The following is a 19,747-nucleotide window of genomic DNA, read 5'->3' as shown; positions in this document are numbered from 1 at the left end:
ATGGCTTCATTTGGATTTGTTTTTGTTGAATATTGATATCTGATCCCTCAGCTGATATTTTTGATTTTGATTTTCTTCATATTTAAAGGAAAATACTTCCTGGTTCATAATCGGATCAAGTTATATTTGTGATTTACCATCTTCGTTTATTTAAAAACAAATCATATTTTGAGGGAGATAATCTGATAAACAAAACTGAAGGTTTTTAACACACTTTATCCATGTAAAATCTCAGAGTCATACGAAAGTAGAAGTTATTTCAACTTCGTAACTAGGACATTAATTACAATAATGTGTATTTTATGGAATTAAAAAAGACAGCTCAGAACCAATTCAGAATATGTTTAAATACTACATTTCTTGTTCAATTTGTTTCTTTCACAAGTAACAACCTCCTCGACCTGCCTGAGAACAGATTGACAGCTTTTAGTGATGAAAGTCGAGTCCATAGTGTATGACGCTGAATGATAGGAACTTGAAGTATACAAATTTTTGGATGTGAAGGGAGGTATATATGATGTTCGAAGACACCCCAATCAACAAACTTGAGATCAGGGCTCGAGAAAAACCACATGGAACAAGGTCAGAAGTCAGCCATATTATTACTGAAGGAATTTGGGTTCTTATTGGCCGTATAAGGTTGTCATTGACTTTTTGATATTGTAAGCAATCTGGATGGAGATAACAAAGGTGTCTGCTCATAAAAGACGGAGTGTAACACTAATAATCTTCTTTTATGAAGATATAACATTCAGTCCTTGTTGGACTCTGAGTAGAATTGGAGATCGACATTGGAGTAATTTTTTGTTTATTTCCTTATCCCCCCAGCCCTCCTCCTCCCTTGTCGACATATGTACTAGCTAATCTTCTCCAAAACATTTTTCAAATTGTCAGGATTACCATGTTGAAATTCCGTTTTCTATAACATACCCGAAATACAAACGATTACACGAATGCACGATAGTTTTAATATTCCTCTAATTTAGTGATGAAAATCAATTGTAATTTTGAGCTTGCTGATTTTTTTAAATTGGTAATCCGGAGGAAAATTTGTCTTTTCCTACGCTGTTGTCATTATTGTTTAATCCTGATTAGTGAACTTCCATTCTTACAGAAGTCAATTATATCCAAACCCGGAAAGAATAATCGTTTCTGATCATAAAAGATTTAGAAAAACGTTGAGGATTTGTTGCAGAGTTATTATTGAAGTCCTTGTTTAGCTCAGAGTAGAATTGAGGATCCACATTGAAGTCATTCTTGCGTCTGTCCATGTTTGATTCCTTACCTTTCTCTACACAGTTGTATGTAGCTGCTCTACTAAAACTTCATCACAGCTATATTGCTCTGTTTTCAAATATTTTTAAAAATCGTTAGGGTAACCATGTTGATCTTTGGGTTCTTTTAACATACCCAAAATACACGCAATTTTAATTACCTTTTATCTTGTGATGAATATCCGATTTATTTTTTAGCTTGCTGATTTTTTGATTTTTTTTTGAATTGGTAATCTGAAAAGTGAATTTTCTTTCCCTAAACTGTTTTCAATATTGTTTAACCCCCTACATGGTGAAATCATATTTAAAACCTGATTGAACATTCGTCTGTGCTCCGGAGAGTAACTTTGAAAATTTGTTGGGAACTTATAATTGTTAGTCCTTCTTGGACTCAGAAGAGTAGAATGGAGGATGGACATTGTTGTCATTCTTGCCAATGTGTTTATTTTTTTTATTCTTCTCCTTGCCACAACTGATTTTGGCTGATCTAATGTAATGTCATGACAGCGAAGCTGCTCGTTTCCTAAACATTCTTGAAAGGGTAAGGGTCATCATTTTGATTTTCGTTTTTTTAAACATTCAAATTGTACATAGGATATTCATAACTATCCAGAAATTTCTTAAAAAATAACCCCAACAACATCAGCAAAAAATTAGAAATATTTTTCAAGTTTTTCAATGGTTTTTCTTTTTATTCATTCAAGCATGAAGGACACAATTTTATTACAAAACCAAAATAATATAGTTTAAACCTTGATATTGATTCTGATGTTAGACCTGTTTTAACTTTATAGGTATATTGAAATATTCTTGTACCCTATCCCATTTTTTGATTTGATTTTTTTATGTTTTTTTGACTTCTTATGGGCTTTAAAGTTATAAAATAGGGATATTTTCCAAGGTTTTGGATTAATTGGACATTCATAAACCACATTTTCACTTTAAGGGGAGGGTTAGGACATAAAAAACGGCTATCCTTGTTATGAAGGGTGTGAGGTGGTGTGAATTTGACCGATTTGTGCCGATCATGTGTTTAAATACCCTATTTTTCTACCAAGTTTAAACATTAAGTTTTTCCTTAATATTTGGTTATTTTGATTTTTTTTTCCCCTATCAAAGCTCAAGAGGACACCGATAATATCTTTTCTAATTCTTATTTCGATGAAAGGTATTTTAAAATTGGATAAATGGACCTTTGTTATTAAGATTTAATTGAATAATATGGTGCACCTCAAAGCCGAGACTTGATGCCCCAAAGTATCAAACTTGAATTAAAAAAAGTCCTGAGTTTTTCAACCATGACTTATTTTTGTCGATCTATATTATGCATAGGATCGTTCAAGTAAATCAGGAAAATCTTTAACAACATTCTAAACAATAATTTAGGTATTTAGCTCGGTTATTTCAATTTAAAAGTGAGAGAATGGGCGTTAGCTTTAAGTAATTGAGAAAATTTTAATTCAAAAAAAGTATTATCGATGTAGAAGACCTAGAAAGATATTCCGATATCCAAAGAGTTTACAAAGTCTACAACCACAGAAGGAGGAAAGGGCATTAAACAGTAAATCCCAATGATACCGTCGTGACAAAAAAAAACCACTTTCATATTCCTTGTAGCCCTAAAACGTTCTTTGAAGTCCTTTCCTGGGACTCTGATTGCTAAATAGTAGTATGTTACCCGTGCAACAGTCTCCGTGGACATAAATGCCAACCTGTGGATGAAGTTATACCGCCTCTACAAAAGGTATATCCTTAAAGACAAATGAAGGCCACCCCGACTACACAAGCAAGAAAATTACTGAAAGATTTGCAGTCCACTGTTAACTGAATCCTTTTTTATTTGGATAAGAAATATGGACCGGTGACAGATTCCACAATATCCCGAACGACAGCTGGTTGCCAGCAAAGAGAGCTAAATTTTCCAAGTTTTTAAAGCCAATTTTCCCGCTTGCATCATGACCATTGGGAGCAATGGTAGGGTTATGCCCCCCTCCCATCTTCTTTAAGGCATACGAGAGGGAGGTTGCCCACAGGTACTGTGAACTCTGGTCTGACCAAGTGATACCTTGGTTGAAAGATTAAGCCAATCATGTTGAGTTCCTGATTCAATACAAGTCCACCCCTCTCACTATGCTTGCAAGACCCAAAACTTGTTTACAGAGGAGAAGGTGATATTTTGACACTCTCATCTGTTCCTCTAACTCTCCTGATATGAATCCTGTGGATTACTTCCTTTGGAAAAAATTAGAATGGAAGGTATCTGCCAATTCACACAACAGCATTTACTCTTTGAAGGCCTCCATCATCAAATACTCGAGAAAAATCTCACCTGTGGGCATGATCAAAGTCTTCAAATTCTGTAGGCCTCGTTTAAAGGAAATGATTGGCAAAAATGGCAAACACACTCATTGAATTATTTATTTTGTATTATTAGAACACGGACATAAAATTTCAAAATATCTACCTGCTTCCCTTATTGATAGAGATCCCGTTAAATGTAGTGTAAATTTACTAGAAAGACTTCGTATAAATAGACTTTGCTTTATTGATATAGATATATATGAAAGAATAAACTCAAAGCATTGAAGCGTATTTCCAAAATATCTTTTAATTTTTTTATTTCTAAAAACTATTTACAAAACTTGTATTAGTAACTAATTTATATATATATATATTTCATTAATTAATATTTCAGACTCATTTAAATACCATTCCAGGTAGAAATAATATATATACTCCATGCTGTAGAATATCATAGACATTGATTTGATAATTTCAAGAAAGAATATTTTAAACCTTGAATGGACAACTGAGTCGAAATGATGCAAAAATATAGTTTTCTTCAAATATCTTGATAATGAATTACTTCATATTCAAGGAACTCCTCAAATGTCCTTTATTTGATGAAATACCATTTCCATTTTTGAATTTCTAAGTATATTTTTTTAAATTAAGACTTTGTAAAATTATATAATGTTTAAAAACGTAGTCAAAAATGACTCGTTTTCTATACTCTCTGATCAGTGATATATATAACATTATCCTGCCACTATGTAAAAGCATAAGAAACCGGAAAAACAAAAACATGACACGTTCTGGCAATATGAAGAATGTTTATTTGGAGAAGAGCTTATCTGTCATGACATATAATTTGATCAGCTACAATCAGCTGTGACAAAGTAGGAGGTGTATTTCAATTCTACTCAGAGCTAACTCCCCAGCTAATCTTCAAAGTTATTTTGTCTTTTATGAGGACAAACGAATGTCCCATTCGGGTTTGAATATAATTGAATGTAGTAAGAATGGAAAATTCTTTTAAAATAATATTGCAACGTAGGAGATGAGTTTCTCTTCGTTGGTAGAGTCAAAAGTAGCCTGTCTACCCAGGGGGCTGTGAAATCCCCAAGATCGCTTACATGGCCTTAAAGGACTTAAAGGGATTGGCCTGGGCTGTTTTTATAACACACCCAAGTCCAATTTTGCCTTTTTGATTGAGTCATTTTTCCTTTGTATCGTTTGGAATTGCTGAGGGTGTATAATTTGGTCTTGGAGACGCCCAACTCCTTAGGGTGTGCCAATAGAAAGTCGTCATTCACGCTCAAGTTTCATTTTCACAACTTTTACGTAAGCTAAAGAGCTCAAATTTATCTTTTATTGTAACTAATTAGTTATACTTTAATATATCAGAGACTATGTTAATAAATTTCAATCACTCAAAGTTCATAAATTATTGAATTAGTAAGTGTTCAGATTTCAATAGACCACCCAGTATCAATTCTAAGACCTGATAACAATAGTTTCTGTCTCTTTCCTGTTGTTGATACTAATTATTAACAAGTTGTAGTGATTTATAATAAGTTATTGCTAACAACATGAGTATTCACTATTTGTTTTAATAAGTGTTTGAATATTTATTTTTTTGTTTCTTACCTTAAAAAACCTAACAATTATTTCACTATAGATGAAGACAAATTACTGTTGATAATGCAAGTTGATGAAGAGACAATATTCAGTTAATTATTTTCTTCAATATGTATTTTAATTAATATTTTATAAGAAATAAACCTTTACGATAATAAAAATGGAATTATTCAAAAACTGGGTCTTTTTTGACAGTGTAGGGTTTAGTGACTTATGCATGTAATCAGTAATCAAATAAATATTATAGATTGATTTGTTTATCTGTATAGGAACTTTATAACTATATACAAATCAACGATAAGAAAATAATATTCATGCCAATGGTTTTTTAATGTATTCAATAATTTTAGAGATAAGCAATCAATATTTGTCTTCTTCGGGCTCGAAGTTATTTAATGAATATAGCAATAAAATATTTGTTACCTTTTAGAGGGCATATCAATACAGAATTTAATGATTGCATTGGATAATTTGTCCCACATAAGTACACAACTTTCATCTTTGTAACAAATCTAAGCAAGGTCGTATTGAAAAGTAACAATTCACTGTCTCTAGAATTATATTTTGTCTCTTCTTATCCTAAATACTCAAGTATAGGCACACACTTGTCTCTAGATATGCATTTCGATTCAAAACCTTAGATACGGGCTGAAAATGACTTGGATTAGAAAGAAGAGGAGTCAAATACAGCAGCAGTATTTAGCTGTCAGATCTTGATTTGTTTACTATTCTCTAATGTAATATGATTAAGTATAAACTAAAACATAGCTGCCAAACGTGAGGAGTAAATTTAAATTAAATGTCTTTCTCATATGTATATATTTAAACCTGCATTGTTTTGATAATACAGAAAATGTCACTTTATCCGATGCTCCTCATGCCTTCTGTTGAGTCAGTTCTTTTTTAGGAATACAAAACGCAGTCCGTTTCAGTCAGATAACATTCAGTCCAGTTCAATTTCCCTTGTCAATCTTTAAAGAATACGTGACGTCATTGAGAGGGTTTTACTTTTTTTCAATATTCGTTATTTTTGTAAATAATTAAAAATATGATATGTTTGCCTTACGTTTTACTACATTGTAATAAAAGCATGAATATTTTTAGCAAGATATGTGCAATGCTCTTAATGCATATATCCTATTTTACTTATATACCAAAGCTTAATTTTTAAAGAAAAATATCTGACAACCATTATGGCTTTGTTTAAGTCAATTATCAATATTTTTAATCTTTTTTTATATACAAGATGTACTAGATTTTAACCTTTACAAAAGTACTAGTGTATAAGTGTTGAGGTTAGATCTGGAAACCTTAGACCGGACTGAGATTGTTATATTTTTTTTTTATGGATCAACAGATTTTGATCTTTTAATGAAGGTTTTTCTGGATCGGTTGCATAAAATATTTAGCCAATATAGAGCCCTAAGAAAAATTCGATCTTGATTAGTCCTACAAAAAAATTAGAATTCATCAGAATTCATTTAAAATTCATATTTTATAAATGCATTTTTAATAAAGTCACGTGTGTTTCCAAGTTATGAACATCAGCCCAATGACATCATATAAAGATGTATTGTTTTACATAAGTGTACTGCTCGTAAATTAAGGCGAGACCGACGAAAAAGTATTTCCATATATTGAGATCGAAAAAGTTGGTCCACGATTTGAAAATAGTTCATTATTAATTTGGACTGAAATATAAATGCTAAACAGTATATATATGTTTGCTTAACACCGAAAGGAAAATAACCCATCTCTGATCAAGTATCAACACATCTAGGTATATAATCTTTAATATATTGAAACATTGTAGACTCGGCATAATTTTAATTCAAGGCATACAACAAATTGTTTTCAAGGTAATAGGATAAAAATGTCTGGATTAGAATTACGAGATGAATGAACAAAATCATCAAAAGATATGCAAAATTGAATTAGTATAAGACATCAATTGCATAAATAATTTTTACTAATGGATTTTGTTATATAAAATTATTATTTTAGAATGACCTAAGAACATGGATTATCTCATTTCCTTTACTAATAAATTAAATCTGCCTTTTATAGTGATTCCTATCATTAAAAAAAACTGATTTGATTCATGTGTCTTAGGATTTTATTGCAAAGCCAATGGTGATACTTACAGAGTGGGGACCCAAAACATGCAGGACCATAAATAGATTACGAAAACATAACTAATCACAAATTTGACATTGGTTTAAATACTATTTTAAGCTATCTTTTATGTTAAATTTATTCTTTTTCACAAGCTATTGACAGCCTTGACACAACATCAAAAAGGTACAAATTTATGACGATGAGGGCCGTGTTCATGTCCTACCACACATTCACGTTGGCAGTCAGAAGAAAAACTAAATTAGGATGATAGAATTTGTGAGGTCTGGGCTGGAAGAGGACCAGAATAAGTTACGCCAGAAGTAAGCCATAAAACTATTGTTGGTGCATAAATTTTGGTTCTTCTAGGCTGTATGGGGCTGTTATGGACTTATTGATGATCAGTCCAGATAGAGATCCCAACGTTCTTAGCAAACTTCTCAGGACTGACAGAAGCGCAGAGTATGTAGATCAATCAAGTTTTGCCTTTTTTCTGTTGCCCCAGCATTTGTACACTTAGAGACATGGGATTAAAACAAAACTTGTTTATTTTTGTTTCAGCTGTAGTTTGGTTACGTGATGAAACATTGTAGTTAAATGATATGGCAAGTTTTGGGTTAGCTTAAATTTGATATATTATTTCGCAAAATAGAACCACAATTTATCTTATTGGTCAATCTTCATTAACTATATATCGATAAATTAACATTTTTTTTTGGTTTTATTGACATTTTTCAAATCTACAGTATTATGTAAATTTCAACAGCATGATATAAAATAATTTGTAAAAGTTCATTTCAATTCAAATAATAAAGGAGTATGAAAAAGAAACAGGTATTTGATTAAAATTTTTTATAATGAATTGAGTAAACTTTAGCTGGGGTAATAGGGCAAAATGGGGCTAGTGTTGACAGGGAAGTTTCTGGATGCTGAGCCAATGGAGTTTAATCTAATAGATTGTCCTTCAAATCCATCCAATTGTCCTTCAAATTCATCAAATTGTCCTTGGAATCCATTAAATTGTCCTTGGAATCCATTGACGGATCCGGAATTGAAAGATCCAGGATTGAAGGAAGAATCACCGTTGAAACTAGATCCAATGGAAGATTCAGGATTGAAGGAAGAGTCGCCATTGAAGCTAGATCCACTTGAAGACCCAGGATTGAAGGAAGAATCACTGTTGAAGTTAGATCCACTATGAGGTCCAGAATTTAATGAAGATCCAACGTTAAAATTAGATCCACTAGAAAAACCAGTATTTAAGAGCGAGTCATCGTTGATAATAGATGTAGTAGAAGATCCAGGATTGAAGGAAGAATCACTGTTGAAGTTAGATCCAGTGGGAGATCCAGAATTTAAGGAAAATCCACCGTTAAAGTTAGATCCACTAGAAAAACCAGTATTTAAAGGCGAGTCATCGTTGAAGCTAGATCCACTGGAAGATCCAGAATTGAAGGAGGAACCACCGTCAGAAGCAAAAACAATTTGAGCTTGAACAGCATCAATAATTTCCTTGGGAATATGGGGACCAGAGGGTTGGAAACCATTCTCATCAGCGATCCAGTCGACGACGTAGATTTGACCATCATCACCAATGTATTCATAAGATCCCTTCATGACAACAACAGATTTCCCTCCAACATCAATAGTGGATCCAACAACCTGTTGCTTAATTCCATTTTCGGTTTCGAAGGCAAAGCTGAAGTCGCTGTTGTCTCCCAGTGTTCCTGGAGGATTATTCGTCTCATTGATAATGGCTTCTTGGCGAATGGGAGAAGTGTGAGAAATTGATCCACCGAAGGAAGATGATCCACTGAAGGATCCAGAAGAACCACCAAATTGTGTGCTTACAGGATTCAAACCAGAAGCTTGTCCAACGAAAACATCATCATAATTAGTAAGGGGATCATCACGTCGAACTCTGACGAGTCCTGCGTCGATGAGAAGAGCATAGCTCAAAAGGACAGAGCACAACACCTGTAAATATGTGAATGATTGCTGTAAGTATTTCGTAATATTTTTTATATACAATGAGTTCTTACAAATGTGTTCATTGCGATTTATTACTGTTGTTGTATAATGTTGATTGATCTCTCAACTGATGTCTTTGATATGTATTTTTGTCATATTTAAAGGAAAAAGACTTCCTTTAATCGGATGTAAAAATTAATCCTAAAGAAAAGAAAAGCATGGCTATGAGGGCCTTAAAAAAACTGAAGGTTTTCTGTGCACTCTATTACTGATAAAATATCGTAAAACTAAAAACTACAAATTATTTCAGCTTGGTAATTAAGGCATTTGAAGGCATGTAAAAAGGACAAAGAACTTTCTGTTGTGTAACTTATCTTCTAAGTATTTTTCTCAAAATGATGAAACAAATTATACACTAATATATTTCTTATATTGTGAGTAACTTGGCTTAGAAGCATTTTAGCGTATAATTTTCTTTGTGTAATAGCGTAATACCAAACTAAAATATATATCTGTAGTTTAAACCAGTTATTTTTAAAAAGAGGAGCATGCAGAGAAGAACTTATAAAGCCTTTTTATATGAGTAACATTCAATAATAATAATAAAACAAAGTTGCACTCCCGGGTATTTATAATAGGTCAATTTTTGGTAGAGCAAGGGACAAAGTACAATTATGTACTCTTCGTATTCCCCGTATTGTTTTTCTTTTAGTCTTTATGTCGATTTTTTGTTGGAGTGCCGGCAAAGAACTAAAGTAGAACTATCGGATCATACTCCACAAAATCCAACAGTCAATGGAGAAGGGTTCATAGGGCTATGTGGCATGGTTCTACTTTGTCCATCACTCCACCAAAAATCGACCTAATAACATCAACTCCGGTTTTCTTCATCCTATCAGGATTTTCTATTAAGGAAATTAGGGCATTTTATGACACCATGAAATACAATTTGATATTCAGTGAGTTGATACAGTTTCACTCAATTGAATGAAATAATTGTTCTTTTACAAAAAAAAGAAAATATTTAGTGTCGTGAAAAAGTTTTTAAAAACCAAAAGTATTTGTGTTCCTTAAAGACGGAGAGTAACCTGTAGGCTTTGTTGCGGAGTTATAATTGTAAGTCCTTGTTGGAGTCAGAGTAGAATAGTGGATCGACATCACTACACAATCTCTGCCGTAATGTTTTACAAATTTCTTTTTTTTTTCTTGTCGATTTCCTTGTTTATTCCATCTCCCCCTCCTCCCTTGCCACATGCCATTGTAGCTGATTGCATGAAACGTCATGATAATTATTCTTTCTCTCCTCAAAAACATTCTTAAAATTGTTAGGGTTACCATGTTGATTTTTGTTTACTTTTTTTTTCTCTAACATTTCCAAAGTACATACGATTTCCATCACTATTAATAAATATTTGTATATGTATGGGAAACCTTAAAATATTTTATATGTTCAACAAAATACGGTATGACTGAATTAAGACCATTGTTAATATCAGTTGTCTGAAGTATGATTTTGGAGAAGAAAAGGAATTGCTTTCTTAAAGAGGAGAATTCTCTAAATTTAAATATGTATAAGCTATATATCTAAACTATATGAATAGATACTTTAAAAAAAAAAACATGGTTATTGTGTAGTTATTTGCTGCATCACTATGGGCAATTGAACTTTATACTACCCCATTTAATACTTTATTATATATTGGCAAAAAAGTAATTTAGTATTTATTTAGTACTTAATAAGAAGTGTTACACTATTACGATATAAGTCAATTTTCTTTTGGATAACTTGTTGCCAATGAGAATTCAACTTCAAAATGCAGTCGGATAGCCAATTCTCTCAAGCCTCTATTGAGACCAAATTTGTAGCCTCAAACTTGTTTTCCATAGACCCAAACAGGTGGTAATCAACTGGTGACAGGTCCATACTTTAGGTTGGATGCACCCGAGCTCCAGGAGCTTCTGGCGTGTCATTAAAGATGTGTGCGGCCTGGTGTTACATTGATGATGTCTTCTTTGACTTACCTATGATTGCTCCTTCTGTTCAATGACCAGCTGCCAACATTCAAGTTGTTCACAGTAGAGGGCAGAATTGAGGAAAAAATTGGCTGAATCCTGGTGGGCAGTACAAACCGAAAAAGTATCAACCTCGTAAACACAGCAGATTTTCTTGGTCGCTTACGTGGATTTTTTTCTGATCGTATGATCCGTTATACTAATAATGATCAAGATATACTCAGTTAAAAAAGGGTGATAAATAAGAAATTACTTTTTTTCATAGCTGATGTTATTTTGTATTAAAATAATCAAAATTATACTATTAATTGTATGGATCATTCTCATCTCAAGTATTATAAATAATTCATTTAAAGCTAGTCATCTCCTTTTTTTGTCTTCAACTTGTACAAATGACTGTACAAGCTCCAACTTGTACAAAACATAATCACATACTACAATATGTTTCATAGACATATTTCTTTACATTATAGTGATTATGAACAAATTTGGTGAATATGTTCGATTTCTTTTTTTTTTACTCGAAATGACCTTTTTCAATTATAAAATCGGTCAATTTATCATTATTCTACTGTGACAATAAATTTTAGCTCCTTTAATTGCAATATGTGACACATCTAAAGGATTAATAAGAATAATTTGCTGATAACAATTCAAGATCGTTTGTTGAAATATACCATTTTTATCCACACACAATTTTGAAAAAAAATTCTTTCTTGCTCGTTTTTGTGTTGACTAGACACATGTACAAGAAAAACAAACCCTTACTTAGTATTTGTACATGGTACACACAACCTTACAGAAAATGTTGAATAGTATAAAGGGTTCGTCAAGTAACATCTAAATGATAAATAATACTGTCAAACTCATCTTGTACTCATTTAATATATATATATGTTGAAAACTTATGTTTATATATAAATTGCACAATTTTTTAGTATTTGTGTAAATATTTCTTACTGTCCACTTGTACCTACTTTAGTAACTAAAGTCAAAATTGGTTAATCAAATCAAGAACTAATTAAATTTTTGATATTTATTGGTATCTCTTAATTGCAAAATTATATAAAAAATTTATCAACAGAATATAAAAACTACATGTACCGGTTTATGAAAAATCCATAAGTTAAGCAATTAAAAGAGAAATATTTGGTTTCAACTTTATTTAATGTATTGGGTTATAATTTAGTTGGAGTATGAGGGAAGAGTGGGACTTGCCCGAACGGGAAGGTTGTTGGAAGCAGCAGCAAAGGAGTTGAATCCACTGGATTGTCCTTGGAATCCACTGGATTGACCTTGGAATCCACTGGATTGTCCTTGGAATCCACCATTGAATGAAGATCCACTATTGAAAGAGGAACCACCATTAGCAGCATCTTCTTCAGCAGCAAAAGCGATTTGAGCTGCAACAGCTTCAGCAATTTCGGGGAATGGGATTGGGACTTCTTTTGGGAGATGAGCGGCAGAGGGTTGGAAACCATTCTCATCAGCAATCCAGTCGACGACGTAAGTTTGACCATCATCACCAATGTATTCGTAAGATCCCTTCATGACAACAACGTTGTCGGCTCCAATTGTGACGGTGGACCCAGAAGATTCTTGTCTGATACCATTTTCAGATTCGAAAGAGTTTTCAAAGTCGCTGTTATCTCCAAGGGTTCCTGGAGCATTGTTGGTTTCACTGACGATAGCAACTTGGCGAAGAGGAGAAGTTTGGGAAACGGATCCACCGAAGGATCCTGAAGAACTGCCACCGAAGGGAGTTCTGACAGGATTCAAAGCCGATGCTTCTCCAATAGCTCCAAAACCATAGTTAGAAAGAGGCTTGTCACGTCGTACTCTGACGAGTCCGGCGTCAATGAGAAGAGCAGAGCTCAAAAGAACAGAGCACAAAATCTGTAAATATAAAAATGATCATGCTATAGAACATTCCAATTTAATATATTTTATCAATGTGAGTTCATACAAAAGTCTTCATTCTTGTTGTTGCTTGAGAGTTGATCCTTCAACTGATGACAAAACTAGTGTTTCCTCCTTTTTTAAAGAAAAAGAATGCCCTTTATCGATTGTACTTTTTTAGTGTGTGTTACCTTCGTTTGATTTTTTAATAACAAAAATTAATCTTGAAAAAAAAAAGTATACTTATGGGTGGACACTCGTTAATAAAAAAATTGCAAAGGTGCTCACCGCACTCCCTTAGCAGTAATATTTCAAGAAAAATACATTATTTTGACATGAATTATTAAAAAACCAAAGAAAGAAAAAAAAATCTTCATTCCCTTTAAGATTAAATTTGCAACGTGTATTCATAAGTTTAAGCGTCTGCTTCTTTTATTTTATTTTAGAAGAAGGGATATTTTACTAGTAAAAAGATCAAATAGTTTTGACCAAGGATTCCCTCTTTTCACGAATAATATATTTTGTATTCGAGGTAAACTATCGAAGACGAGTAATTGAGTCGAATCGACTTTAAAGTTTTTGAATCTTGAGTCGAGTTTTATTTTAATGTGGAGTAAATGTTTTTGGAATAAAACATATTTCCCTAAAGAATGGATATAGTCTATTTTCAGCAATGAAGTCAATTTGAATACCTCTGTAAAACAGTTAAAAAATGAGTCGTGAGTTAGATTAATTAAAAAATATTCCACCAAAAATTTGTATAAAGTAGGAATTTGTAAAGAAATACTCAAGGAAATATAGAAACCATTTTCAGATGATATTAATCTATACATAAATGTTTCGAGTTTTCATAATTATAGTTTGACTTTAATCAAGTTTTCGAATAACATTTTGATCGAGAGTTAATTTTTTTCGGAAAATTATCGACACTATTGAAGTATAATTTTTTAGAGTCCAAGAAAAATTCAGTATAGTAAATTATAGAAAATATTTCCCCTGCCAAAAATAGGTATGACAAAGAAATTTAAAAAGAAAAAAACTTAAAAGAGATTATCTTATAAACGAATACTTGGAGTTTACGCAAGTTTGAAAATAATACTTCGAGCTTATTAGAGTTTCAGAAAAGTTTTGACCTTGGTAAAGTCGAATTTATTTTTCAAATTTAACACAAGCAATCATTTTATCTGATTGATTTTTTCACTGGTTTGGTATCCGACTACGACAATTATCGACTACTTGTAGTTTGTTTTGAATTTTACCTCTTTTTTTTATTACCTATATTGTAATTGCAAGGCATTACTCACATCTATGCAGTATCATCTACAACCGATAAGTTTTCTGCGATAGATTTTATATTAATATAACTACTGTGTGGTTTCTAGTTAGATACAGATTTCTTTAATCAAAATTGATATGTAATATACGAAATAATGCACAATTATCTGGCCCAATGAATTATGAAAAATCAGACGTATTTTCTTTCAGTACGAGTGTAAATTTTGATTTTCCAAAAGAATTTCCTAGTTTGTTTAAGTATTTCAATAGGTTTTGTATTTCGAGAACTTTGCTCGTTATCATTGTGTTTGCCGCTTTATCGATTGATTCAATAAACAATGTTATTGGAACAAATTCATTTGTCAAATACCACATATATAAATTGATTTTTCTAATAGACAAAGTAAGTTGTACAATTTTATATTCTAGGCTAGTATGAACTTGATTTAAATCATTGATAGGAGAACAAGTTGAAGATTGAACAGTCATTCACTAAGAAATATAACAATATATAAACTTAAGCATAACTTAAATTTATCTTTGTTACGTCAGCTTTGCTTGCTTTGATCAACGCTGATGTTATTTCTGTAAGGGTTGTTATTGAAACATTATTGCTGATGGGAGACTCAGTAACGCTAGGAGTTCTAACACATCTTGACACCAGAAGCCTGTAGCTTCATATTTAACAGTTCCTAGATTTTTTTTTACACTGGCATATAGACGAGGGATCAAAAAAATATGATAAAGAGAAAACAATTTTTTTTTAGCGAAATAAAACTTATAAAAATAAGAATGTGCCAATGCTAGATATTCGACAAATTGTATTAATTATGGATTTACCTCAGTATATCGAACCTCAATATATCTAATAGAAATAGCCAGCAAGATTGAAAGAAGTTGGGACAGAGCAATCACCTAAATACCTAATTTAACCTAAATATCTTAACTCAATTTATCCTAAATATAAGCACATTAAGGTAATAAAATACTTTTGCTGTTCAGAACAGATTGTCAATATGAGCGAAGGAACAATTTTGCTTATGACTTTTCGACCAGCGTTTACTAGGACAACTTATGGGCTGCAGTGTATTATTGGATCCAAATAGCTGTCGTAGTGGGTCCACATCATGAACCTAAGGGTCTTCCTCAGCACCTGTGAGTGGAGAGGGGGAGTATTATAGGAAAAGTAAGAGGGGTTCTTGATACTCAGGGTTGTAGTGGCAGTGGGTAATACTACACCTTTTTGACCAGTGGTGTCCTTGCATAACCTGTGGGCCACGGTGTATCATAGGGTATTAGAAAGTGTTTTTGATACTAAGTGGCAGGGTAGGATTTTGATCCCCCAATTGAACCAGCGTAACCCATGGGCTGGGTGTATTATAAAATATTCGAAGATATCCTTGATACTCAGGATAGGGTTGGCCATAGGCTTTTATCCAGACAATTTCATATCATACTATAGTCTATGAAAATGAAATGAATGAAAGATAAATTTCTATGAAAATGTCCTATAACAGGGCTGTCTAGCCTCGGGAATTGTAAATGAAGAATAAAATGACCATTGACCACTCAATTGTAAATTTTTAGATTGCCCGGACATTCGGCACGTTAGCCGTAACATGAATATAAATTGTAAAATTTCTTAGTTGTTGTGGTACCATTTCTTATTATTTCTAATTCACCTACTATAGTGAAAAGTAAAACTTCAATAATCAAATCGAATACTAATTAAATTTTTAATATTTATTGGTACCTTTTAATTGCAAAATCGTATATAAAATTCAAAATAAGAATATAAAATTTCAAGTCTAAGTTTATGAAAACCCATTAGTTAAGCAATTAAAAGATGAAATATTTGGTATAAACTTAATTTAATGTATTGGGTTATAATTTAGTTTGAGTATGAGGGAAGAGTGGGACTTGCACGAACGGGAAGGTTGTTGGAAGCAGCAGCAAAGGAGTTGAACCCACTGGATTGTCCTTGGAATCCACTGGATTGTCCTTGGAATCCACTGGATTGTCCTTGGAATCCACTGGATTGTCCTTGGAATCCACCGTTGAATGAAGATCCACTATTGAAAGAGGAACCACCCTTAGCAGCATCTTCTTCAGCAGCAAAAGCGATTTGAGCTGCAACAGCTTCAGCAATTTCGGGGAATGGGATTGGGACTTCTTTTGGGAGATGAGCGGCAGAGGGTTGGAAACCATTCTCATCAGCGATCCAGTCGACGACGTAAGTTTGACCATCATCACCAATGTATTCGTAAGATCCCTTCATGACAACAACGTTGTCGGCTCCAATTGTGACGGTGGACCCAGAAGATTCTTGTCTGATACCGTTTTCAGATTCGAAATAGTTTTCAAAGTCGCTGTTATCTCCAAGGGTTCCTGGAGCATTGTTGGTTTCACTGACGATAGCAACTTGGCGAAGAGGAGAAGTTTGGGAAACGGATCCACCGAAGGATCCTGAAGAACTGCCACCGAAGGGAGTTCTGACAGGATTCAAAGCAGATGCTTCTCCAATAGCTCCAGAACCATAGTTAGAAAGAGGCTTGTCTCGTCGTACTCTGACGAGTCCGGCGTCAATGAGAAGAGCAGAGCTCAAAAGAACAGAGCACAAAATCTGTAAATATAAAAATGGTCATGCTATAGAACATTCCTATTGAATATATTTTATCAATGTGAGTTCATACAAAAGTCTTCATTCTTGTTGTTGCTTGAGAGTTGATCCTTCAACTGATGACAAAAACTTGTGTTTCCTCCTTTTTTAAAGAAAAAGAATGCCCTTTATCGATTGTACCTTTTTAGTGTGTGTTACCTTCGTTTGATTTTTTAATAACAAAAATTAATCTTGAAAAAAAAAAAGTATACTTATGGGTAGACACACGTTAATATAAAAATTGCAAAGGTGCTCACCGCACTCCCTTAGCAGTACAATCTTCAAGAAAAATACATTATTTTTACATAAATGATTAAAAAGCCAAAGAAAGAAAAAAAATCTTCATTCTCTTTAAGATTAAATTGCAACGTGTATTCATAATTTTAAGTGTCTTCTTCATTTATTTTATTTTAGAAGAAAGTATATTCTACTAGTAAAAATATTAAATACGAAAGTTAAATATTTTCAGAAAATTATCGACATTATTGAAGTATAATTTTTTAGAGGCCAAGAAAAAATTCAGTACGGTAGATCAAAGAAAATATTTCCACTGCCAAAAATAGGAATGACAAAGAAATTTATAAAGAAAACAACTTAAAAGATATTATCTTATAAACAAATACTTGGAGTAACGCAAGTTTGAAAATAATTCTTCGAGCCTATTAGAGTCCTTTTCAGAAAAATGTTGACCTTGGTAAAGTCAAATTTTTTTTCGAATTTAACACAAGCCATAATTTGTCATTGCATGTTCTATTTCAATACGTCAAAATTTCCACAAAGTATATTGAAAACCAATTATGAAGTGTTATCCATGAAAAAAACAATATATCTTTGTTTTAATGTCTTAAAGTACCTCCATTAGCTCCTTGAATAACAATTTATACGTTTAAATTTAATGGATTTTTATTAAAAATATAAATATTGCAAAGATCAGGAAATTCCATTATCAGTCTATGTGTTGGAGAGTGGACATTTTTTGCATTGGTTCAAGGTCAATGACTCCAACTTTTAACCAACGGAATCATTCATATGTGGTCCAATAACACAAAAGCAAAGTAGAAAAATTTAACTAAAAATTGAATATTGACAACATTTGTTTTCTTCTGTTACTTATTACAGATTTAGATTGACAAATTATTTTGATTAATCCTTAATATTGTGGGGTTTTTTTTGTTTCGTTTTTTTGGTGAAGTTTTTATATTTTCCAATGCTGTTGTCCATATTATTTCATTTTTGAAGAAATACATCTACATGTTTTATTAAGTAATTACTAGTGCATGTGCTCATACAAATCGGAACGTAACACTGATTATGTGTGGTATGGACTTATAATTATAAAGCTAGTGTGAAAAATGGTGAAAGGTTTCAGAAATATTTTCAAGCTTTTCAGAAGAGACAATCATCTATCATTGAGAACTGGAGATTAAATATTAAACATATATTTTATATAATATTATATCGATTAGTATTAACATAAATGCATATTTTAGTTTGGGCGTCAAACTGACGTCCTGATTCCTTATAATGGTGACATATGGGGAAGATAGTTCACTCGCGAAAAATGGATGCAGAGTAGGAAGAGAGGAGCTTATTTTCGAAACGTTTGAAATACAACGTTCTTAGGGTTTCAAATATGCCTTTTAGCATTTATATATAATTGGCTAACTTATAATCATGTAAAAGAATATTTAGAGGTAGTTCAACGGTACTAAATTTTTGAAATTATTAATTTATTTAGAAATAAATATATTTTTAATTTTGATATAATTTATTGCTTAGATATTATAGCTTTTTGTAAAAGTTAACACATTTAGATAAACAAAATTACCATAATTAATATTGTTTAAATATTTATATAAATTTTTTATCTGGATTTTCAATGCAGCAATAAGTCATTCGGCATATATCTGTTATATAACGGATCAAAGACAAAAAATTCAACTGACATATATCCCAAAATTTGCTTCTAAACATATTCTTTACTTCAATTAACCAATACCAAACATTTAGGTTTTTCTATATTGATGACCCTTTTTGGAATTTTAATTGAACCAAAATTTTGTAAAAAACTAAATCAGAAGTTTTTATGGGGTAAAAAAGTTTTGCAAAACAAATTTAGTAGGAATATTTTTTTATAAAAATATGACCTCTGTGGTCATTTGAGCGAAAGAGTAACTACGTTTTAAAAGATTATAAGCCATTTATCCACCTCTACTAACTACCAAAATACAACAGAGAAATACATATACAATATATTTGTTTTAATTCTTTTTATATATTGACATATCATTTCTTAGTGGTAGTCATTATTTACTAAACTTTTAGTTCCGTAAAAGTATCTTGAGCCTCTTTAATTTCATTTTTAGTATTATATACCTTTGGATCGGCCAAAATAAATGGCTCCGACATTTTAACCTCAGGAAAAGATATTTGACACAAATATGATTAAAAAACTTAGCCAATCATTCTACAATATGATATTTACACACAAGGTGTATCATCTCTTTTCCCATCTTTTTCTACACGAATAAAAGTTCCTATTTGTATTTCAATTTGTTGAGTCTTAGGAAATGACTTGTTCGTCTCATCTTCGTTTGATACTTATATTCAGGTAGATAGC

The 19,747-nt window shown here is 32.1% G+C and overlaps 3 protein-coding genes across 3 annotated transcripts; all 3 read right to left on the bottom strand.

The window, feature by feature from the left end:
• Positions 1 to 8,083: 8,083 nt before the first annotated feature.
• LOC121130110 (uncharacterized) lies at positions 8,084 to 9,495 on the bottom strand. Its single transcript, XM_040725824.2, has 3 exons — positions 9,353 to 9,495; positions 8,693 to 9,287; positions 8,084 to 8,362 (listed from the first exon to the last, which is right to left on the bottom strand). Exons 1-3 carry the CDS (start codon positions 9,362 to 9,364, stop codon positions 8,184 to 8,186), a joined length of 786 nt encoding a protein of 261 aa, XP_040581758.1. The 5' UTR covers positions 9,365 to 9,495; the 3' UTR covers positions 8,084 to 8,183.
• A 2,820-nt stretch (positions 9,496 to 12,315) lies between these two features.
• On the bottom strand, positions 12,316 to 13,403 carry LOC139907384 (uncharacterized). Its single transcript, XM_071893824.1, has 2 exons — positions 13,261 to 13,403; positions 12,316 to 13,190 (listed from the first exon to the last, which is right to left on the bottom strand). Exons 1-2 carry the CDS (start codon positions 13,270 to 13,272, stop codon positions 12,480 to 12,482), a joined length of 723 nt encoding a protein of 240 aa, XP_071749925.1. The 5' UTR covers positions 13,273 to 13,403; the 3' UTR covers positions 12,316 to 12,479.
• A 2,793-nt stretch (positions 13,404 to 16,196) lies between these two features.
• Positions 16,197 to 17,309, bottom strand: LOC139904723 (uncharacterized). Its single transcript, XM_071893723.1, has 2 exons — positions 17,162 to 17,309; positions 16,197 to 17,091 (listed from the first exon to the last, which is right to left on the bottom strand). The coding sequence occupies exons 1-2, from the start codon at positions 17,171 to 17,173 to the stop codon at positions 16,360 to 16,362; spliced, it is 744 nt and encodes a 247-aa protein (XP_071749824.1). The 5' UTR covers positions 17,174 to 17,309; the 3' UTR covers positions 16,197 to 16,359.
• Between the last annotated feature and the right edge of the window lie 2,438 nt (positions 17,310 to 19,747).

This window comes from Lepeophtheirus salmonis, chromosome Z (genome assembly GCF_016086655.4).
Source record: "Lepeophtheirus salmonis chromosome Z, UVic_Lsal_1.4, whole genome shotgun sequence".
NCBI classification, from domain to species: Eukaryota; Metazoa; Arthropoda; class Copepoda; order Siphonostomatoida; family Caligidae; genus Lepeophtheirus; species Lepeophtheirus salmonis.
Note: the sequence above shows the minus strand (reverse complement) of the source record. Positions and strands in the feature narration are given on the sequence as shown.

Excerpts from the sequence above, each read along its gene's own strand:
- LOC121130110 (XM_040725824.2), bottom strand. Across the intron at positions 8,363-8,692 it reads TACTGGTTTTTCTAGTGGAT|ATTCCGGATCCGTCAATGGA; the intron begins CTAACTTTAACG and ends CTGGATCTTTCA.